This window comes from Astatotilapia calliptera, chromosome 22 (genome assembly GCF_964374335.1).
Source record: "Astatotilapia calliptera chromosome 22, fAstCal68.1, whole genome shotgun sequence".
NCBI lineage: Eukaryota > Metazoa > Chordata > Actinopteri > Cichliformes > Cichlidae > Astatotilapia > Astatotilapia calliptera.
Window position 1 is genome coordinate 26,110,582 of NC_137442.1, and position 24,283 is coordinate 26,134,864.

Sequence of the window (24,283 nt, forward strand, 5' to 3'; positions counted from 1 at the left end):
AATTTTATTATGAACAGACACCACGCGGTCAAAGAGAACAGAAAAACCCATCCGAGAAATTGCTACAATATTAGAAGTGGCAAAATTTACAGTTTGGTAAATCCTGAGAAAGGAAAAAAAGGACAGGTGAACTCAGCAACCCCGAAAGACCTGGGTGTCCAAGGAAGACAACAGTGGTGGACGATTGCAGAATCATTTCAATGGTGAAGAGAGAACCCATCACAACAGTCAACCAAGTGTAACAACACTCTCCAGGAGTGGTTCCCAAACTTTTTTTGCTGGGCCCCCCTTTGTTTTACAAGAAAAATGTTCGTGGGGGGGGGGGCACACACCCATATTTTGCTCCATTGTGGTTTATTTCACATTGTAAATGTGAGAGTGAATGAATAGTGGAATTGTAAAGCGCTTTGGGTGCCTAGAAAAGCGCTATATAAATGCAATCCATTCCAATCCATTTCACACCTCAAACATTTAGTAAGCAATTAAGCAAATACAAGTAATCTGCAATAAATTACAGGTAGTAAGAAAGTAAACTACTAACTCTTTTACGCTACGTCCACACCTAAATGGGTATTTTTGAAAACACAGCTGCTTCATCCACACATAAACGGTGTTTCGAATCACCGAAAACTGAGATTTTTTAAAACTCCTTTTTTGCGTTTACGTGTGGACGAGGAATACAGAGTTCGTCACGCAACGTCAAAGGTATGTGCCTTTTTCACGTCACGCTGTGCGCATGTTATTTTTTACATGAGATGAATTGCAGAATGGCAGATAGAGACAAAATACTGTTAATCTGACTATCTTCAGGTTTTACACGCTTACATATACACACGCAGTTACTGTCCCTCCATTTAGAAAGGCAGAGGCGTGTGACATGCAGGCACTGGAAGCTTTCCTGGCAGACAAACAGTGTGAGTTTGTTTTCAGTGCTCCTTCTGCAAGTCATGCAGGTGGCCATTAGGAGCATTCGTAATGTGCTAAATGCCACTACTGCTCAGTGTGCAGGAAGACTAGACGATGCCTCTCTTAGAACTTTGTTTTATGAAGCCATAGCTATTGTAAATAGCCACCCATTGACTGTGGACAGTATCAGCGACCCAAAAGCACCTGAACCTCTTACTCCAAACCATCTTATACTGATGAAGTCCAAGGTTGCCCTACCACCACCTGGAAAATTTGTGAAAGAAGACATGCTTCTTAATTCAGATAAAACTGAGGTTATTGTACTCGGCCCTGAAAATCTTAGAAATATGGTATCTAACCAGATTCTTACTCTGGATGGCATTACCTTGGCCTCCAGTAACGCTGTGAGGAACCTTGGAGTCATTTTTGGCCAGGACATGTCCTTCAACGCACATATTAAACAAATATGTAAGACTGCGTTCTTCCATTTGCGCAACATCTCTAAAATTAGAAATATCCTGTCTCAGAGTGATGCTGAAAAACTAGTTCACGCATTTATTACTTCCAGGCTGGACTACTGCAATTCATTATTATCAGGATGTCCAAAAAACTCACTGAAAAGCCTTCAGCTAATCCAAAATGCTGCAGCAAGAGTGCTGACAGGGACTAGAAAGAGAGAGCATATTTCTCCTGTTTTGGCTTCCCTTCATTGGCTTCCTGTTAAATCCAGAATTGAATTCAAAATCCTGCTCCTCACATACAAGGTCTTAAATAATTAGGCCCCATCTTATCTTAATGACCTTGTAGTACCATATCACCCTATTAGAGCACTTCGCTCTCACTCTGCAGGCCTACTTGTTGTTCCTAGAGTATTTAAAAGTAGAATGGGAGGGAGAGCCTTCAGTTTTCAGGCCCCTCTTCTGTGGAACCAGCTTCCAGTTTGGATTCAGGAGACAGACACTATCTCTACTTTCAAGATTAGGCTTAAAACTTTCCTTTTTGCTAAAGCATATAGTTAGGGCTGGAGCAGGTGACCCTGAATCCTCCCTTAGTTATGCTGCAATAGACGTAGGCTGCCGGGGGATTCCCATGATGCATTGAGTTTTTCCTTTCCAGTCACCTTTCTCACTCACTATGTGTTAACAGACCTCTCTGCATTGAATCATATCTGTTATTAACCTCTGTCTCTCTTCCACAGCATGTCTTTTATCCTGTCTTCCTTCTCTCACCCCAACCGGTCGCAGCAGATGGCCGCCCCTCCCTGAGTCTGGTTCTGCCGGAGGTTTCTTCCTGTTAAAAGGGAGTTTTTCCTTCCCACTGTCGCCAAAGTGCTTGCTCATAGGGGGTCATATGATTGTTGGGTTTTTCTCTGTATCTATGAAGCGCCTTGAGGCGACTTTTGTTGTGATTTGGCGCTATATAAATAAAATTGAATTGAATTGAAATGTATGCAGTGAAGAGGTGGCATAGAGTAGAATACTTAACTGAGCAGAAAAGAGAATACCTCATGAATGCCTCCACAAGACAGAAGTGGCACAAAACCCTCCGCAATCTAAAAGTGAATGACATTGTTATCATCAAAGAAGGTATGTTACCAAGGTGTCAGTGGCAACTGGGACGTATAGTTGAAACTATTGAAGGGGATGATGGTTTAGTCCGTCGGGTCAAGGTTCAAGTAGGAGACCAAAGTCGGACCAAAAAACAGGACCGTGCTTTCAAGCCCCCCATTATCGAGCAGCCTATCCAAAAATTGGTGGTTCTTGTTGAAAGAGAATAATAACAAACATGTTATTGTCTGAGATGAACTGACATATTGACATAAACAATGTACCATTCCAAGTGGCAACTGCTCTATCATGGTCTGTACACCTTTATATTGGCTGAAGTGGTTTCATTTTTGTTGTTGTTCAGAATCATGTATGATTTAGCTAGTTTGTAAATCATAGCATGATTGGTGGGAGTGTAATGAACCGCTGGTCTGTACCATTGTCGGAGCTTTATGCACAGTAGCATTAATGATAGATGCGCTCAGAGGCGTGCCCTGTAACCTGTATAGAGCAGTCTGTCGTGCAGAGGAATAAACTGTATAAAGTCCATCTTAGACATGTGTGTCACTCAAGCTAGCAGCGCCCCATGAGAAATGGGCCGAATGTTTACGTGTTCACGTGTTCCCACTGTTGCCAAAGTACTTGCTCATAGGGGGTCATTTAATTGTTGTTTTTCCTGTATGTATTATTGTAGGGTCTACCTTAAAATTGACTGTTGTTGTGATTTGGTGCTGTATAAATAAAACTGAAAAAATTGAACCATTTTAATCTGGCTTCCGTTCATTCCATAGTACAGAAACAGCTCTAGGAAAAATCACAAATGATCTTTTGTTTGCAGCGAATTCTGGACTCATCACTATCCTCATTCTCCTTGACCTTATGGCAACTTTTGATACAATCTCCCACGGCATCCTTCTTCATAGATTAACATCTATTGGCATCAAAAATATAGCACTCGCCTGGTTTACCTCATATCTTTCTGGCCGTGCACAGTTTTTTTCAATTACTTATTCACAGATCACCATCTACTCCAGTTAAGTCCTGTGTACCCCAAGGCTCTGTCCTGGGATCTTTGCTTTTTATTATCTCCTACATCTAGGTAATATTTTCAAGAAATATAACATTCAATTCCACTGCTACGCAGATGACACCCAAATCTACTTCCAAACCTATAGTTACTCTCATACCCACATTTCTTATCGTTAAAGTGAAATCAAGGTTTCAGAACTTTCTTAAACTTAATGGTAATAAAACAGAATTTATTCAAATATGCACCAAATCTATACTGACTAAAGTTGGGACCATAAATCTTTCATTATTCATTGATAACTATTGTCATACCTTCCCCTCAGGTTAACAGTGTTGGTGTCATCATTGACAGCACTCTTTCCTTCATGGCACATAGAAATAATATCACTTGGTCTTCTTATTTTTATCATTTATTTTGTTGTACTAATGTAATTTTGAGGATCTTTATAAATAAAATAAATAAAATTCATTATTATTAAATAGACTTACTCCTGGTAATGCAAACCAATCTTTCTACAGGACCGGAAACAAGCAAAAGCATCAGGCGCTACCACTTTCTCCCTTCCTGTCTGTTAAGGAGCAAAGGTTACACTTTTTTCCAGCTCGTTTTCCCACTGGGCAGTGGGCAGTCACATCAGAAGTCTTCCTCACTCCCAGCAGGGTTGTAGCAGCATCACGTCTCCCTTTCATGACCAGGAACCGACCCAGCTGTCTCAGGTTAATGCAGTAACATCTCCAGTGTTCTGGTAATTTCTAGACTGGATCAGGTGATTCATGAACCAATGAAGCCTTTCTTCTTTAAAATGACTGACAGAATGCCCCACCACCTTTGATATTGTGTGATACCTTAGTTTAGGATCCATGGCAAGCATGAGGTGAATAAATAGTTTCATTTATTGAAACTGCATGGGAGGAGGGGGTGTTTTTGACCAGGGCTCCCAAAACATTTTTATTAAGTACTTCTCAAAGCAGAAAATGGACTACAGTGCTTTTCTACTCTATGTAACATTTAGACTCATGAATGCATCAGAGAGTTGGTTCCAAGAACCAACCAGCCATAAATACAATAAAAGTGGGATTACCGTCATGAAAATGTGGCAAATAATGTGAGCAGTCATATGTGAATTTAATTATGCTTATATCTAACAGGCTGATTGTGAATGTCTCCTTCATTGAGGAGACTCAGGGCTGGTGCTCATGTAGCACTTTCTGCATTTCTTGTGACTTATTTGTACACCAAGCTGAGAATCAATTTTGACTGATTTGCATTCTGAAAACACACGTGGATATTCCCATGAGTGTGTTTACCTGTGTCCAGTGACATCACATGTGCCTAAAGCATATTGGGACGACAGGTCGATAAGCAGCTGTGGGCCTGAACGAGCACAAACCTGTCCAAGTCTCTGAAATTCATACAAAACTTTATTGTCCCAAAAAACAGAAGAAAAACACCTGCAACCTGTTTGTGCACGAAAGGAGGTCGACTGAAGTTAACAAACAAACAAACAAACAAACAAACAAACAAACAAATAAACAAACAAATAAATAAATAAATAATGAGGCTGACAATGGCATGATTAATAGCGGTGTGTTTCAGGGATGAGTGAGCGATTTGATTTGATGCAACGAGTGTCCTGATGTAATGTCCGGTATTGGCGCTCCAGATTCAGGCTCTCCTCCTTGCTGTTGGGGGTGTCAGAGTTCATCTTTGAAGCCACTCAACACCAAGTGGTGACTCGCCTCTCGCTTGAGGAACCGGAGGAAGTCTTTGAGCTCGCGGGTGCCCTGAAAGCACATGGGAGATGTCATGTGACCCCAGAAGGAAGTTAACATAAAGACTTTATCTTGAAAACCTGTCAGTGGCTCAAGCTCCACCCTTACTGTGAAGCCTTGCCTTCACAAACTGCACAGTGTCCACAGTGTCTGTGTAAGCTTCAGCAAACTACCAACTATTAAACACTGAACTTTAGCTTCACTTCCTCCACTTGCAGCTCTGGATGAATGAGGGTGTATTAAACAAAACAGACTGGTCCGAGCAGGAAATGTGGCTGTGTGTGTACGTAAATGACAACAGACTTTCAAAGTAAAATTCTTCATTTATAATCCCTGTAGGCTCTTCTTTGGTGGTGTATGAGCCTATTGTTCAGAAACAGCTGTAGTGCTGTTTCTGAACAATAAATGTTGAGTCAAACAGTATAAACACGTTGGGTTTTCCAGGAAAGACCACAGCCTGAAGTTACAGTGTAATCAAAGCAAATATTTGTCACCAGGAAGGATTTTTAACATCCAGCCCTTTACAGGCTCACATTAGTTATTATTATATATACACACACACTTTTATTTATATAGACCAGCTGAGGAATAAGACGAGGATTTAATTAATTAGTATAAAATCAGGACTTTAGCAGCAGTCGGCAGACCCTGAGGGTACTGCGTCCGTATGCCCTGTGGATGATAAATGAGAGCAGTAAAAAGCACACTGGTGTTATTTAGGGGTGCAACGATACACAAAATTCACGGTTCGGTTCGGTTCGATACTTTGGTGTCACGGTTCGATATTTTTTCGATACAAAAAAAATGTTCATGCCTTTTTAATTTGTCATTTATTAAAATTATAAATATATATTTTAACTCAAAAGTACAGTTTTTAAATTTAACCCTAACCCTTGTGCGTGTTTTTTATTTTGACACCGAATGCGCACCTGCGGACCACTTATGTGCAACCCTGGTTATTTAGCTCGTCATATTGCAGCCACAGAAATTCTTTTGTCCATGAAACCATGAAGCTGCACTTTCTTTTTGCCTTATAGTCTGATTTGTCATAACTTCTCCGTTTTGTGGTAAGCTTTTCTTTGGCTGTCACTTCTTCACCCTGACCTGTCTTATTTGGCTCAGCAGAACTGAAATGCTTTTACACACGGACTCACATAATTTCAGCGATTCTCTGCGCGATCAACCTCTCATATGTTTAAGCTTGCTGCGGGAGATTTCACTTGTCATGTTTGCATAGTAAGCTAACGATTAATAAGACGATGTCAGAGGAATTGGTGCACAAATTATCATCACTCACAGATCAGTGCTGTCGCTCTCTATACACAGTTCGCACGATTGCAAAGTGAAAGCAAAAAAACAAGCGCAAATTCAAATGCGACTTCAATATGTCACATATTGACAGTGGCTCACCGATGCCAATGACATAATTACCCAGCTACATTTCTGAAAGAATGCAAAAGCATTGACATAGATTTTTCCTACAATAGCCCGACGGGCAGGGCAGAGATAGATTTTGGTAGCCCGACTGGAAAAATCGCTAGCTCCGGGACGTCGGGCTAGCGATATTGCAAGCCCTGTATCTGATTGAGGAATCACTCATCTTTGGAAAAGAGAGTTTATTACAGAGAAATGTCTCTTTCCAAAATAAAAGCTATACTATCCGCTTCTTCTGGGCTATATTCTCAGCAGCATAAGGAGAATCATGTGCTAACAGCTGTCTAAATGACTCGGCTAAAGTTACTAGCATGCTTGTTGTTTTTGTCTTTGCACTACGATGATGTCGGCGTAAATGTGCAGTCATATTCGTTGTGTTCCCGCTAGTGCTTTCAGGTTAATCTCGTTGAAATGACCTTAACGCCACAACACGGCAAATCTCCGTTAACGAGCTACCGCCGATCGCCCCGTGCATGGGGCTAGACAGCCAACACGTTAACGAGCTAACTGCGCTAACACACTAGTTCACACCAATGTAATTGAGCATTGCATGGCACATCCAACATACTGTTTTACTTTAGTCCATGACTCGCTTACCTTCAGGGTCATACGTCACATGAAAACCAAAATAATTCCAAACGCCAGATCTGAATGACGTTCAATTTGCCTGTTGTAAGGAGAGCTTAACTTCTGTCTCGCTAGCTTGCCCTGCGCTCTTCCTTCTGACTATGCTGTCTGTGTTGAGCGCTCAGTGGATCTGCGCTGGACAGTGCAGCCTAGGCGGAGTAGTCGAACACAGATTCACTGAGCGCTCAACACAGACAGCATCGTCAGAAGGAAAATTGATAAAATAAATTACAAATGTTGTATTGTTCGATACATATGCGTACCGAACCGAAAGCACTGTATCGAACGGTTCAATATCGATACGAATATCGTTGCACCCCTAGTGTTATTGGCTGCTCAACTTTTAAGATTAGGCTTAAAACTTTCCTTTTTGCTAAAGCATATCATTAGGCTGGATCAGGTGACCCTGAATCCTCCCTTAGTTATGCTGCAATAAGTGTAGGCTGCTGGGGGATTCCCATGATGCACTGAGTCTTCTTCACCTTTCTCACTCACTATGTGTTAATAGACCTCTCTGCACTGAATCGTTGAATGACTCACTTCTGCACTTTGAGAAAACGCCTCTTCTGATCTGTGCACAGATGTGGTTGTACCTGTACCATATCAGTCAAGAGCCTGTACAAGTGGAAGCAGGTGCAGTTTAATGGACCAAATTATGTCCTGTGTTTCTTCTGAGCTGACCATGAGTGGCTGTGGAGAAAAATGAGTGTCTGTACTTTGCAGTGCTCACACTGACCCGGGGGGTTAGAAAATTATTTAAATGTGAAGTATGAATGGGCAGACTCTGTGTTGACAAACAGGATGTATGTAAATGAGAAAATGGAATTTTTAAATCCCACTGACATATGCTGAGAGAAGCCGCAGACTGCAGGTGTGGACCTGAGCTGGTGCACATAGGTGAGCACAGAGCATAATTAACTACCCATAAAACCCTGAGACAAGGCAGCTCAAACAGCTGTGAGGGAAAACTACAGCACAGGCGAGTGGGCTGCTGCAGATAACATTGACCTTAGATAAACTGAGAGGAAGCAACTTCGTCTAAAACTGTAGCTGAGGTCCATCTAGCCTCAGGTCTTGGGTATGCACTCAGGTGTCTTACCTGGTATCTGACGGGTTCGTCCTTCCTGCCTACTGGAGCAAAGTAGATGGTGGGAAACCTGCAGGCAGACACAGCGACATCAGACTCACACCTGGCAATGACTGAAGCATGTCACGGGAAACCTGAATCTCACCCTTGGACATCGTAACCCAGAGGGACGTCATTGGCCAGGGCATTCATCTTAGCAATGACGATTTTGGGGTCAGAGCGCAGCTGAAGAACACAAAGGTTTGACAATGATTTCACACAGAAATAAACCAGTAATATCTCCTTCAGTACAACAGGTCATTTTAGTGGGTGGAGCTACAGCACACAAGACCTCATAGGCAAACAGGAACCAGCACCAGGTCTGAGACAAGTCCCCATTTGAGGAAGACGGAAGATGTTTCAGAGTTTCTAAGATGTCATGTGACCTTTTGCAGATGTTTTACACACTCAGGAAGGGGCAGAGCCTAAGTGCAGCTGCAGTGTGAGAGTAGTTCATAATAGCACACACGATGCTACAGAAGCATGAGCTGGCAGCTTTGTGTGGTTTGTTGTGCACCTGCTTATTTGCGGTGCTCAGCTGTTGTTGAGAGCAGGAAGGTCATGTCACACAAATATATAAGACCCAGCCTATTCTTATTCTAGCACCATTTCCTTATTGTGTAGAGAAACTGTTCAAACTGCACTTTTCTTATACTGAAAATTAAATGTATAGTTAATAGTAAAACCGCCAAGGGGTTCATTTTAAATGTCAACTGTAACTCTGTTAAATAATTTACATAATTTCCTCAGGGATTATTCAAATATTCTGATTCTGATAAATCTAAAACACCATCATCTCAGATTTCTAAGGAGCTTGAAAAGAAAAATCTGGGACACTCCACCACTTTACCCTAAAACTGAAGAAGCTTCTCGGATGAGAGGCGAAAAGTCTTCAAGCCGCTTTTCACGCTACTTGTAAGGCACTATGTTGCCTGGCGGATGGATATGTGACCAACATACCACTCTTGAACCCCGATCCTTCCGCCAGGCAACGTAGTGCCGTACAACAGCGGAACAAACAAAACAAATCGTCTTACGATATGACAAAAATCATGGACAATCCATAGAAAAGCCGCACCTGACTAAAAGCCGCAGGGTTCAAAGCTTGTGCAAAAAGTAGCGGCTTATAGCCCGACAATTACGGTACACTTCTTTTTCAATTAGTTAGCATTTTAATTATTATTATTTTATTTAATAATTTAGAACATAACAGCCCAGTACATGCACACTAGGGCTGCCACAAACGATTATTTTACTAGTCACCGATTATTTTTGCGATTAGTCGACTAATCAGATTATGTATCCATTGGACATAAAACGTACAGCTTATTGCGCCAGCAGCATCTGCTCTTATATAACTATCATTAGCTTAGAGCTTTAAGTGTTTAAGGTATGTGCTAGCTAAAAATAAAGACAAGATGATAGTTTATTAAACTCCACTGAAACAATCTGCAAATTTCATTTAAATTTAATAAACTCAGCCGTCTGCTCCTTGCTATCTAAAATATAACAGGACACCGGAGTATACAGTGGGGCAAAAAAGTATTTAGTCAGCCACCGATTGTGCAAGTTCCCCCACTTAAAATGATGACAGAGGTCAGTAATTTGCACCAGAGGTACACTTCAACTGTGAGAGACAGAATGTGAAAAAAAAATCCATGAATCCACATGGTAGGATTTGTAAAGAATTTATTCGTAAATTAGGGTGGAAAATAAGTATTTGGTCACCTCAAACAAGGAAAATCTCTGGCTCTCACAGACCTGTAACGTCTTCTGTAAGAAGCTTTTCTGTCCCCCACTCGTTACCTGTATGAATGGCACCTGTTTGAACTCATCATCTGTATAAAAGACACCTGTCCACAGCCTCAAACAGTCAGACTCCAAACTCCGCCATGGCCAAGACCAAAGAGCTTTCGAAGGACACCAGGAAAAGTATTGTAGACCTGCACCAGACTGGGAAGAGTGAATCTACAATAGGCAAGCAGCTTGGTGTGAAAAAATCAACTGTGGGAGCAATCATCAGAAAATGGAAGACATACAAGACCACTGATAATCTCCCTCGATCTGGGGCTCCACGCAAGATCTCATCCCGTGGGGTCAAAATGATCATGAGAACGGTGAGCAAAGATCCCAGAACCACACGGGGGGACCTGGTGAATGACCTGCAGAGAGCTGGGACCAAAGTAACAAAGGTCACCATCAGTAACACACTACAACGGCAGGGAATCAAATCCCGCAGTGCCAGACGTGTTCCGCTGCTGAAGCCAGTGCATGTCCAGGCCCGTCTGAAGTTTGCCAGAGAGCACATGGATGATACAGCAGAGGATTGGGAGAATGTCATGTGGTCAGATGAAACCAAAGTAGAACTTTTTGGTATAAACTCAACTCGTCGTGTTTGGAGGAAGAAGAATACTGAGTTGCATCCCAAGAACACCATACCTACTGTGAAGCATGGGGGTGGAAACATCATGCTATGGGGCTGTTTTTCTGCCAAGGGGACAGGACGACTGATCCGTGTTAAGGGCAGAATGAATGGGGCCATGTATCGTGAGATTTTGAGCCAAAACCTCCTTCCATCAGTGAGAACTTTGAAGATGAAACGAGGCTGGGTCTTCCAACATGACAATGATCCACAACACACCGCCCGGGCAACAAAGGAGTGGCTCCGTAAGAAGCATTTGAAAGTCCTGGAGTGGCCTAGCCAGTCTCCAGACCTCAACCCCATAGAAAATCTGTGGCGGGAGTTGAAAGTCCGTGTTGCTCGGCGACAGCCCCAAAACATCACTGCTCTCGAGAAGATCTGCATGGAGGAATGGGCCAAAATACCAGCTACTGTGTGTGCAAACCTGGTAAAGACCTATAGTAAACGTTTGACCTCTGTTATTGCCAACAAAGGTTATGTTACAAAGTATTGAGTTGTATTTTTGTTTTTGACCAAATACTTATTTTCCACCCTGATTTACGAATAAATTCTTTACAAATCCTACCATGTGGATTCATGAATTTTTTTTTTCACATTCTGTCTCTCACAGTTGAAGTGTACCTCTGGTGCAAATTGTTGATCTCTGTCATCATTTTAAGTGGGGGAACTTGCACAATCGGTGGCTGACTAAATACTTTTTTGCCCCACTGTATTATCGAGCATCTCACACTTCTGATAATCAGTTGTCTGATTGACGTTTATTCTGCTGTGTAAAAACTATTAACAACAGCTGGCATCCTTGTACATGCAGTGCTGCCATGTTCTGTTTCAGTCTGTTATTACACTCTTAAATCCTACTACTTATTCCCGCGTCTTTTGGGATCTTACAAAGCTTCAAACGATGCGTCGACTATTAAATTAGTTGTCGACAATTTTGAGAGTCGACGTAATCATGACTATTCGACTAATCGTGGCAGCCCTAATGCACGCCACACCACAAACAGAATGCAGTTTCTTACTGAAGCACAATTGGGAATACCATCGGCAAGTCTGCAGGGCAAGTAGGTTCAAGTGTACAAAGGAAAAAAAGAAAAGAAAAAAAAGCAGACGCTCTGAGAAAGAGATGTCATACTTTTTGGAGATGTTTTCTTTTTTCCTTACATCATCTCACTGACCGGATTATTTCATATTAGAAGTGAGGAATGAGCCCAAATGTGAGTGAAGGAGACTGTAACGTGGAGATTAGGTTTTTTTTCCTGCAGAAATGCTGATGGATGATGGGATTTGCAATTATCTTCGATAGGAAACAGTTATGTTTTTGGTGTGATACGCATGCAGTAAGTAACCTGTGTTGTAGTAATCTGTTTGGTTGTGTTTGGCGAAAGAATATTTTATTGTGTAAAATAGCATTGATCACACCTTGCAAACATCTGCTTTGCCAGCTGATTGCACAGGATGGTACACCTGGTGCAGAGAAGTTAGAGTGTGGACTCAAGCTTGTTGGTCTGGTGACTAAAACAGGGTCTTCACCACACAGTGCTTATTTATAAAGTGCTTTACAAATCCGCACATTACGGCTACAGTTGGATTTTCCTGTTTGAGTGAAGCTAGCCAAACAGCGAACACCCAGTTACTGCTAAAGCGACAGAGTGTGAGAGTGGACATTATATTCTCAGTATATGAGTGAGCGTACCGTTTCAGCAAGCTCTCCATAGACCGGCTCCAACTTCTTACAGTGAGGACACAACGGAGAAAAAAACTGGATCAGAACATTTTTATCCGGGTCATTCACCACCTGATCAAAGGACTCTGCTACCACCACCTGATGCACACAGGTCAGAGGTTACAAAGAGGTCTACAACGTCATTGATACTCACACAAGAGGCTTTGGCGTGTTTGTTTTACTCACTTTGACAGCCCCAGAGTTCTTTTCAGGTATCGGTTCTGATTTGATGTAACGTTTGAGTCGACCTGCAAAGTAATCTTCCAGGAACCTCTGCAGAGACGCACCATCCCTCCTAAGACAAACAAACAAACACACACAGTTACTTGTTGGTGCTTTCATTGTGGATGAGGTCAGAAAGCTGAGAAATGCGGGTCAGCCCCCCCAAAAGTTTGAAACAGACTTGGATCAGATAGTTCTGGTTTATTGTGACCCCACCCCCTCACCTGCAGAACAGGTGACATAGTGGTATGACTTGGCTACGCACGTGAACTCCTCCCTCATGGTGTACTTGTGACCCAGTCGGGTCCGGATGGTGATAAAGGGCAGCTCCCCTCCATCTGACGTCCCCATTCCAAAGTCTTCCTCCAGCTCCAACAGGAAGTCCTTCTTATTGGCTATAGAGAAGGTTAGACCCCGCCCGACATACTTAGACGCCACCTTCATTACCCTGAGAAGAAAACACACAGGGGAGAGGATTACACACAAACACTTTAGTCAATCAAGCTGTACATCTGGAACACATCCCCTCTGTGTGCTCACGTTACCTGTTCCTCCAGTAGTTGGAGCCGGGGATGTTGTGATGGTAGTCAAGATCGTAGTACGCCGTCAGCAGGTCCCGGACTCTCAGACGGTCTCTATTCTCTATTGTCATGTGAGGACACAGACCGTAGCTGCACATAGATGGACACACAGAATGAGGCTGCGGTTCCTCTAATGACGTAGGACAGTTTTCCAATTTCATTGTACTATATATGACTGTGCAATGACAATAAAGAGTTATCTCTTAAAGACTCACATGTGATCTCTGATGAAGCGCCGCAGTGAGCCGATGGTCAGGTAGTCTCTGAAGATGACAATGCTGTCCTCAAAAGCATTGGCGAGTCTGGGAGGTCTGAACAGCAGCACACATCTGGAGAGAGAGACACACACACACGCACAGAAGTGAGAATAACACCTTTAAACTGTGACATCACTACGGTGATATCACTTAGGTGTGAACTCACTCTGAGTTGGCCCCATGCTCTTCGGCGAGCTGCAGGTTGGTGCTGTGAGCGAAACGGAACTGTTCTCTGAGTAGAGTGGCTGCCTTCAGGAACTCAGCCAGACGGGGGCTGTCCGTACCTGAGAACACACCTGATGCAGACACATGCACTGGTAAGGGAGCTAAAGGGGAGTCAGAGGATCACAGACACCAAGTGTTTGCCTGACCCTGAAGTTAGCATGGCCATGTTTACTTTAAGGTTACTATAAGGTGATCATGCCATGCAAGCAATAAAACCTCAAAGGTGTACAGGTATCCAGACTGCAACAGTGCGAACAAATTCAACAAAAATGGTTTATTTGAAGAGTTTCAGTTAGGTTTCAGAGCTCATCACAATACAGAAATGGCTTTAGTGAAGGTTACAAATACAAAAAAAAAATACAAAAAATTCATACACTAAGGTTAATTATGGAGTACCACGGGATTTTGTGGAAGGACCAATTCTGTTTGCATTATACCTGCTTCCCTTAAAAGGCATAGCAGATGACACCCAACTTTACCTATCCATCAAGCCAGATAACACACAACAACTATTTGAACTGCGTGAATGTTTTAAAGACAAAGACCTAAAGAGACATAAAGATAAAACTGAGGTAATTGTACTTGGCCCTAAAATTCTTAGAAACACTGCATCTAACCAGATGCTTACTCTGGATAGCATTACCTTGGCCTCCAGTAACACTGAGGAATCGTGGAGTCTTTAACCAGGATATGTCCTGGTATGTGAGGTCGAGCATTTTTATACATTTTGTTTTATGCACATCCTTCAGATTTTGCATGCAGCTTGGTGAGCAGTGATGAAGCCCGGAGTGGGCGTGCAGGCCATTGTTACCATTGCTCTCAGTTTAATTCTGCAGGTACACATAGAGATGTACCTGCAGATGTACCTATGTGTGAAATCTAACTGAGGATCATGCATCTTATGATTCTGTCTAGGTTAGGAGTGTAAAGGCTGCACTATGCCCGAGTACATTTAGAAGTCGTCTGTGCAAACCAGAGCGTAAGCCAGCACAGAGACACGTAACCAGGGTAAAAGTCATTACATAAAAAATAGGAGAGGCAGGTTGCTAACCTAGATGTGACCTCGTCTGTACAGTGGAAAGACGAGTGCTATGGCCTCCGGAGGGGAAGAGGACTGCCAAGAGGTTGTGATCATCCTGTCCACCAACGAGGGAATGCCAAGTCTAAACCACGGCCTCTCCCCCACAGTTTTAACCAAACAGATAGAAGCACAACTCAATATATAATCCTGTGTAATGCTAAGTTAGGCTTATTCTGTTTCAGGAAATTGGCTACAGCTAGCTGCTTGCAGACTATGGTTTTCTGATTGAAGGAGTACATGTTTTGTTTGAACTGTTTAAGGTGAATAAATACTTAAAGATTAGATTAAGACTACATCCCTCTTTTTTCTAGCCACCCCTCCAGGAGCCTGGTTCAGCTGGAGGTTTCTATCTGTTAAAAGGGAGGTTGTCCTTCCTACTGTCGCTAAAGCACTTGCTCATAGGGGCCATCGGATTGTTGGGGTTTTCTGTTTTCTTTGTATTATTGTAGGATCTTTACAATATAAAGCAACTTGAACACCTTGAAGCAACTGTTGTTGTGATTTAGCAATATATAAATAAAACTGAATTAAGCTGAACTGAGGGTTACCTAGGCAACAAGAGCCTGGAACTTTCACCTGTGACCAAGCAACAGCTACATTTCCTCATCGTTTGTTTCGTCTTCTGCTGTTTTGTTTATACTGATTTTATTCTTTAATGTCTGTATAACTTGACTTTGACAAATAAGAAGCACTCAGCCTAAAGCATGATGCAGCATACAGCAACACGCAGTAGAGGTTTTAGATACAGGCGACACGGGCAGTTGCTCGGGGCGGCATCACGGGCATCGGCAAAAAAAAAAAAAAGAAGCTCGTACTCGTGCTGCCCCGACATCAGCCAGCGCATATTGGGAATGGCATAAGCACCGATCGGTTTTCTATCGCTCATTTGCTGGGAGTAAGGGCGCCCTTCGTTTGTGAGGTGCGCCTGCTGCTTGCGGCGCAGAGAGGAGAGGGCGGGGCGGCGGCAGGTTTTCTGACCGGCTGGAGCAAAATTTACAGTTTGATGATTTAAAGTCTCACACACAAGCCGTCGAAAGGGGAGGGGGGCCTGCTGCTTCCAAATAGAGCACATTTCATTTATAATGTTGTAAATCCAAGCCCCTTATGTATTCATGATTTGAATCCTGGGTTGTGTGAAATCTCAGAAATAAACCTTAGACAAAGTGAATCTGTGAACTAAGGTGTAGGTCTGTTAGGTTATGTTGTGGTGATCCTTGAGTCCTCGAGGATTTGTGTTCATACTGGAGTGCAAAATTAAAACCAATGGAAGATGGACAAGAAAAGTTCAAAGCCATCAGCTCCTCAGTTTAGAAAAAAGAGAAAAGAGGAGGAGAAACGAGCAAAAGATACAGGTAAGCAGATGTGTCATTGGATAATGGCAGGTCATCCTGAAACAATCAGAATACTTTATTAATCCCTAAGGAAATTATGTGTGTTACAGTTGCTCCAAGAAGAAATAGTAAAAATAGTATCAGTAACAGACTAAACTCCAAACAATACATTATGTTACAGATTTTAATATTAATTAGTCATTGTCAATTGCTGATTTGTCCTGTTCTCATTGTATGACGAATTATGATGGCTGTTTGGTAGCTGTTTGCATACAATGCATAGTCTCTGTGTGTGTGTGTGTGTGTGTGTGTGTGTGTGTGTACACAACAGTTTTATGTTAATGTACAATCCTTAATATGTTTTGTGTGTGTGTGTGTGTGTGTGTGTGTGTGGGGGGGGGGGGGGGTGTGTGTGCAGAGGGAGTGTTCGCCCAGGGCGCCAAATAGGCTAGGACCGCCACTGGCAACACGTGACCTCGTACCTACAATGCTGGCGTCATGGTTATTGACAAAGGCCTTCAGATCGTCTTTGGTCTTCAGGTGCATCGAGTCTGGACCAGTCTGCCTCCTCATAGTCTCGTAGATCCCCTCTGAACACAAACACACACACAGACAGAGGTTACATCACAGAGTCAAGTAACAGAGCAGGATTGGGATGCTCATAGTGTTTCCTACCTGCAGTGCGAGGACCATCATAGGGGGCGGAATCTTTGCCGTACCTAAAAATTCTCAAGGTGGGATAACCTGAGACCCCAAAACGACTGCACGTCTCAGAGTTTGTCGTACAGTCCACCTGCCGCACAGGTGAGACAAACAGATAAGACTGTTGTGAAACAGGTGTTCACAACAGTAATGAACAAGATGGACACATTACCTTTGCTAATTGAACACTTCCTTTCAGTCGACTAGCAGCTTTCTCAAACTCTGGGGCCAATTTCTTACAATGACCACACCTGAAGGAAGGGAAAAATAAAGGGATGAAGGAAAGGAAGGAGAAATAAACAAAGGAAGGGTGTAAAGAAACAGGGAAGGAAGGAAGGAAGTTGGAACGCAAAGAAGTAATGCGGAAAAGACGGAAGGGGAGGGAAGGCAAGGAATGAAGGAAATAAGAGCCACAGTATAATAAATACAAAATAATTAAATCAAGGGAAATGACGTAGGAAAGAGGTGGAGGAATGGAACGAGAGATGGAAGAGGACAAGCAGGTTGTTAGTGCCTCCCTAACAGCAGAGACACGATTTAAAAACAGCAGAAAACCAATAAAGATGGAATGATTTCATTTAAAAAATAAAAAAAAACTCAGGAAAAATCTCCCGCCGCCGGCCGCGCTTAACTAACGCCGATTCTTTACCAAGGAGCGTAGAATTTCACCAGCATGGTCTCGTGCTCTGTTGCCAGGTAATCGAAGTCCGCGTCCCCGAGCTCGAGCACGTCCCTTCGCGAGGACACAGCGGCGGGAAAACCAGACAGCACCACCAACGTGACAACAGGAAAAAAGCCCAAAGTGGGCGCCATGACGGAAGTAGAAGAAGAGCTGAGAGAACGAAGGATGAAACCGGTGATCGTTACTGGAGACTTCTTACAATGAGGCGGTGTTCCGGTGACCTCCTTCAAATTAAAACGCTTCACCGTAACAAATAGGATTTAAAATGTGTAATAACTAAAATCAAACATCTTTATTGGGAAATTAAATATGTGTAAAACGAGAGCCTTTACAGACACCAATCCACGCCATTTTAATCCAGAGGAAAAACCTAGCAACACATGAAGGGCTGGTTACTGCAGATTGGGTAGTTTCCGGTGTCGTCTTCTTCTTTCGTTTTTAATGGCAGCTTGCATTCAATACAGTTGTACTACTGCCTTCTCTTGGCTTATACTGCTACATCGCTTCTATTTCCTTAACCCTACAATGCCCTTTGTATCCTATTTTTGATGCATGAGTTTCTGAGACCGCTATCTCATCAACATGATAAATACTTGCCATAATTTCAAAAACTCCTTTTTTGTCTAGAATTAACATTATTGTTAACAAAACGTGCCAAAAATGCCCAATGTATCAAGTGCAATACAAAAATAAAAGATAAACAAAAATATACATACAGCAAAAACATTTGTGGATTTTGTTAGAATGGTTAATCAGAATACTTTATTGATCTCTAGGGGAAATTATTTTTGGTTAAAGTGCTCCAGTATAAACAAACAGTAACAAAGAAAGACAATACACTAAGTAAGAATAACACAATATATACATAATAACCATCTCAGTTCCAAAAAAAATAAATTAAAAAAAAAATCGGAATTTTCTGGCCATTTTTTTTTGATGGGTTGGGTCTTACAGGGTTAAATCCTCTTGATGAGTCTGGAATTTCACAAAAAACATCGCCGTCGCTTCAACTTCGGTGGTGGCTCCAGTGAGCCGGGCAACTCCAAGTCCGGCAGGCCGGGCAGCACATCCTTCTCAGAGCTGGGTGGGTAAGCTGTAGCGGCAGGGGGATGCAGATGAAGCTCATTAAGGAAAAATTCCTGTATGAGTGGGTGAAGCGAGTCCAAAAGCCAGGGGAGACCAGAAACTAGTCATTGTAGCTGGTTGGGTACAGCACGCTGAAACTCCTCTGGATGATTCAGCCACAGGTCACATAATCTATTCACTGAATAAATTATATCCTCCTTAAGCTCATCAGACAGGGTGAGTTCTGCTGGGTCCATGTACTGGTCGAGTCGTTCTGTCATGGAGGGCTGTGTGGCAGGCAGACAGGAAAGGTGGACCCAAGAGCAGGACTCAAACACAGAGGTAAAACTCAAAGCGCAGCTTTATTGCTGAGAAAAACCTCTTAGTAAATTAAACTCACCAAAAAAAAAAAACTCTGAACAGAGGAACTAAGAACTGAAACACTAGAAGAGGAACCCCTAAACAGGAGACTGAAACAAAACACACAGCACGTTGAGGGTACAACACGACAGAGAGCAAAGGCAAACACAGGGCTTATATACACAGGGAGTAATCAGGGAACAGGAAACAGGAGGGAGACAGCTGGGAGAGATTAGGGCTAACGAGACAGGGGGAGGTAAAATTGGATACACTGACAAAGGACTGGGACTATCAATATAAAACAGGAAATAAGAAACAAATCACAAAAACGCAAACTTCACACTGAGAGACAGACATAAAGAATATAACACATAAAACGGAGAAGACAGTGATTTAAACTAGAGGCCAGAACACCAAATAATGTACAGGTCCTCCCTGATTAGAGAGCTGGCGGCAGCTGATTGGTCCCCTCATCAGGTGGCTGTTTTTAAAAGATCCCTGCCCAGTAGTCGTCAGTCGTGACTGTAGTGATGAGATTTCTGGCTCTTTTTAGAGAACCGGCTCACTAAAAAGAGCCGGCTCTTTCGGCTCCGAACCAGCTCTTCAGGTTGTTTTGTTACTTTAATTGATTTATTATTAACAATAATATAAAATTATAATTAATTTTTAAAAAAATGTTCATTTACCTGTTACTACCACACACCAAATCCGGTCGTTGGTATTTCCTGGCTTGTGTAGACTCTAGGTAACAAAAGCTCAACACTGCATCTAGCATTCTGGAGCACTTCTGTTGTCTTTTGTTTTGGAGTTCGTACGTGTTTTGAAGGAAGACAGGCCAAGTAACCGTATCATTAGGGCCTTCTCTTCTTTTTTTAGTAGTTTGAGGAGGTTCTTTTGCTGCATAAGCAGTGAATCAGAAACAGAATAATTATCTTCACAATTACTTAATGCATGCACAATCATCCAGGTAAGTCAGTCCCGAAATGTGGAGTCTGTTCATCTGGACGTAGCGTTTTCAGTGGGAGAAAACGCCTCCCACTGAAAACGCTATGTCCAGATGAACAGACTCCACCTTTTGGGGTAGCTTCATAATGTTCCATAATTTACAAACCTCCTTTCAAAAAATTTGCTACACTTTCAACTATTTGTCATTTAACACAGGTTGTGGCAGGAGACCTCCCCTCACTGAGCCTGGTTCTGCCGGAGGTTTCTCCCTGTTAAAAGGGAGTTTTTCCTTGCCAAGTGCTTGCTCATAGGGGTGGTCTGATTGTCAGGGTTTTTTTTCCCCCCAAACCGCAGGGTCTTTGCCTTGTACTATTGATTAGACAATCAGACCACAGGACAGGTTTTAAAACCTGACTCTGTCCACCATATAGTGATTTTGAATGACTCTTTTTGTAGGGAGGATTGTAACAGCAGCATGGCAGCTCTGTGGGGCCTCTCAGAGTGCAAAGACGTGCACTTTGATTGGACACTCTAAATATCTTACATAATTTGCTTCTTAATTTGAAAATAAAACTTTCATATCAGAAAATGAAACAAATGTGTGTTTGTCAGAACATTTGAGTTGTTAAAATTAAATAGGTATAATGGTTTGTAGTAAATTTAATCTAAGTGTTGGTTTTGTCGTTGTAGGTTAAATGTAATAATGAGTGCCACAATAGAGTGTAAATCAAACAAGACACGTAGACTTTTGACTTTAATTCATCAGTTTTAACAAAAGTACTAACTGTTTAGGATTAAAAGCCATTTTATACTTTTCTACTCAAAAGTAATGCAAGAAATAGTCATAATTTTAAGTATAACAGTTTTTTAATGAAAGAAAATCTTTCAATTAATTTAGTCTAATTAATTATTAAATTAATTAATAACGTGTTATGTCATGTCAATAATTAATAACATGTTGGAATAGTGCAAGTATAATTTGTCATTTTTAGAACATGTCTACTACCATCTTGTGCCAATACAGAATAGGACGTCACCGGGTTGGTTGCTGCTAATAGACTTAGCTGTTAGTTAAGTTAGACAAGTTTCTGGAAAACATCCATCCATTTATTTCTATTTTTTAACCTTTATACTGCAAACAGTCTCACAATTTTTCTTCTTCCTTCAAATAGTCTAAACCTGATTAATATGGCAGCTCTTTTCCAGTCTTACTAACCAACGAGTTTACACACATTTTTACAGCACTTTTAACACTAAACTATAGAGTGCCTTTTCTCTCACAATGCTGAGTTATCTGTAGCAGTTGTGTTAATTTCATTCTCTATTATGTGTGGAAGCTCTTTATATTTTATTATATATGATAATACATTCTTTGTACAGACAAGCAAAAGATAGTGTGCCACTTGTAAAAAAAAAAAAAAAAAAAAAATTAGCTGCACAGCTGCCAGTACACTATTACAGTACACTGTGTTTGGTTAGATTCTTCCAATGTGAACACACCCAGACTTAGATCAGGAAATGCTGGTGCGGCGGGGCTGCGGTGCCGCTGCAGGGACGATGGACACACCTGCACAACATTGGCAATCACGCCTCGCCTGCATTAAAAGTTGTTCCTGACTGTCGTTGTTGTAAGGGGCGATTGTGGCTCAAGAGTTGGGAGTTCGCCTTGTAATTGGAAGGTTGCTGGTTCGAGCCCCGGCTTGGACAGTCTCGGTCGTTGTGTCCATGGGCAAGACACTTCACCCGTTGCCTGCTGGTGGTGGTCAGAGGGCCCGGTGGCGCCAGTGTCCGGCAGCCTCGCCTCTGTCAGTGCGCCCCAGGGTGGCTGTGGCTACAATGTAGCTTGCCATCACCAATGTGTGTGTGAATGGGTGGATGACTGGATATGTAAAGCGCTTTGGGGTCCTTAGGGACTAGTAAAGCGCTATATAAATACAGGCCATTTACCATTTGTTGTTAGTGTGTGTGGCTGGCAGCTGCAGACCTGCAGCCACCTGTGAGTGTACAGCAACCGGAATAAAAGTGTGTTTGAAAGTGGTAAATTAAGAGTATGCTGAAAAGCATTTAAAATGTGGACCGTTCTGCCGTGGAGTTATTACACCTGGTTAACTGCTATTAAGAAAATGCCTAGGGTTACATCCACAGGTATTTTTTAAAACTGAGTTACCATCACCATATCAGTGTGAGTATTTAAATCAGTGCAACAGCATAAAAAGCGCCAAAGTTCATAGAAAATCACACCTCACTCTGTCCACTTAGACCATATTCTGCAGTAGGTATCCCTCTGCAACTGTTCTGAGAAGGACAGTTTTTCCATTGTATAGATCTCTTGTACAGAAGATATCCAGTCTTCAGTTGTTGGTGGCTCAGGCTTGAGCCATCTCCTTGTGAGCACCTTTTTAATGAAATCAAATCACTTTTATTGTCACGTCACATTACTGGTACATTGGTACAGCACATGTGACCGAGATTCTTGTGTGCAAGCTTCACAAGCAACAGTGGTGTGCTAAAATACAAGAAAAATAAGAAACAAGGAAAATAATATGGCATATAACTCTACTCCGCATTCATACTAAAAAAAATTATGTTCTTCTTGAAGTTTATATATTTTATTCAGGAATGACAACTGCCACACTAGCTGTTTCAGTTTTGGGATCTTTATAAATCTGCAAATAGTCACTGTACTTATTCTCCACACTATTATACAATTCTTGACAAATATCTGTTGTAATTCATGTCTTCTTAATATCTGATAATGATCTATCTACATTAATGTATTTCCATGCAGACCTTAAAGGCCACAATACTGTCTGATTAAATTCTTTGTCATATTATCCCCAATCCACCCAAAACTATTTTTAAAATCTTTTCCTCTTTCCAACAGTTTGTAACACTTTCTTAACACGATGACTTTTATTATGACCTTTCAAATGTATCCAATAATTTACCATTGACTTTTGTCTTCTAAAATATAGTGGCACTCCACCCGATTCTACTTGTAGGACACATACCGGTGTTGCTTAAAGTCTCAGTGGTTGAGCTTGGATAATATCCAAGTTTTAGCCACTGACCAATATACCATACACCTATAATCTATTCTTGAGTGAATTAATGTGGCATCAAAATTTGCACCCCATGTCAACCCTGCTAAACCCCTTATAATATTAAGTACCTTTTTACTTTTACCCATAATGTGCTCTGTGATTTTTCCAAGTTAATTTCTTATCAAAAACTAGACCCAAAAACCAAAACCAATCAAACCTTTCTAGCCCCTTCCCATACTAGTAAAACTGTTTATTTTCTCCTATTTTTTTTTTTTATTTGTGAAAAACATGACTTTAGTTTTCTCAACTGAAAATTTAAAAATCCCATTCTACACCTCACTTTTCCACTTTACTTATCCCCTCCTGGAATTTCTTAATGAGATGGTCTACATTTCCCGCCCTTACCTATAATGCTCTATCATGAGCAAAAAGTAATTTACAGACATATCTTTAAAAATACCATTGATCATAACTGAAAATAACGTTGGGCTTACTACACTTCCTTGAGGAGTTCCATTTTCTATTTTTCTTGGCTCTGAAACGTGATCCTATTTTAACTTGAATAGTTCTGTCACATAAAAAAATCCCTTAACCAACTAAACATATTTTCTCCTATTCCTAACTGATGTAATTTAATCAGTAAACCCTTTCTCCAAGGCATATCATATGCTTTTTCTACATCCACAAACATAGCAACTACAATTTCTTTATTATTCTGAGCTTTCTTAATATCATCTTCCAGACATAAAAGAGGATCCATTGCTACGAAAACTACTCTGATAAGGCGCTGTTATATTTCTTGATTAAAAATTGCGCCGACCACTCATTCACCATCCTTTGCATCAATTTACACATATTGAAAGTCAAAGCAATGGTTCTATATTTCCCAGGATTACTATGGCCTTTTCCAGGTTTCTTTATTGGCATAATTATTGCCTTTTTGCATCTATATGGCAAGAGCCCTACTTGTCATATCTTATTAAATAACATTAACAATTTATTTAACGCTACATTACTTAAATGTTTCAATATAATATAACATACCTCATCGTTCCCTGGAGCACTATCCTGGTGCTACCCAGAGCTCTTTTCATTTCTCCAATAGAGGGGGCAATTCATTATATCAGTACTCTCTTTCCTCCCTAAAGCTTAAAGATTTCTTTCTTTAGCCTTCACAAACAAACACTTTGTTTACAAACAC

General features: G+C 41.6%; 1 protein-coding gene across 1 annotated transcript; it reads right to left on the minus strand.

Moving 5' to 3' along the window:
* Window positions 1–4,886: 4,886 nt before the first annotated feature.
* Window positions 4,887–18,064, minus strand: LOC113014291 (protein disulfide-isomerase A3-like). The gene is made up of 13 exons (XM_026155715.2): window positions 17,636–18,064; window positions 17,159–17,237; window positions 16,960–17,077; window positions 16,767–16,874; window positions 13,814–13,943; window positions 13,606–13,719; window positions 13,355–13,480; window positions 13,075–13,257; window positions 12,774–12,882; window positions 12,558–12,686; window positions 8,549–8,628; window positions 8,416–8,473; window positions 4,887–5,267 (listed from the first exon to the last, which is right to left on the minus strand). Exons 1-13 carry the CDS (start codon window positions 17,797–17,799, stop codon window positions 5,178–5,180), a joined length of 1,488 nt encoding a protein of 495 aa, XP_026011500.2. The 5' UTR covers window positions 17,800–18,064; the 3' UTR covers window positions 4,887–5,177.
* Between the last annotated feature and the right edge of the window lie 6,219 nt (window positions 18,065–24,283).

Excerpts from the sequence above, each read along its gene's own strand:
- LOC113014291 (XM_026155715.2), bottom strand. The coding sequence starts at position 17,799 with ATGGCGCCCACTTTGGGCTTTTTTCCTGTTGTCACGTTGGTGGTGCTG. Across the intron at positions 8,629-12,557 it reads ATGGAGAGCTTGCTGAAACG|CTGCGCTCTGACCCCAAAAT; the intron begins GTACGCTCACTC and ends TGTGTTCTTCAG. Across the intron at positions 8,474-8,548 it reads CTGGGTTACGATGTCCAAGG|GTTTCCCACCATCTACTTTG; the intron begins GTGAGATTCAGG and ends GTCTGCCTGCAG.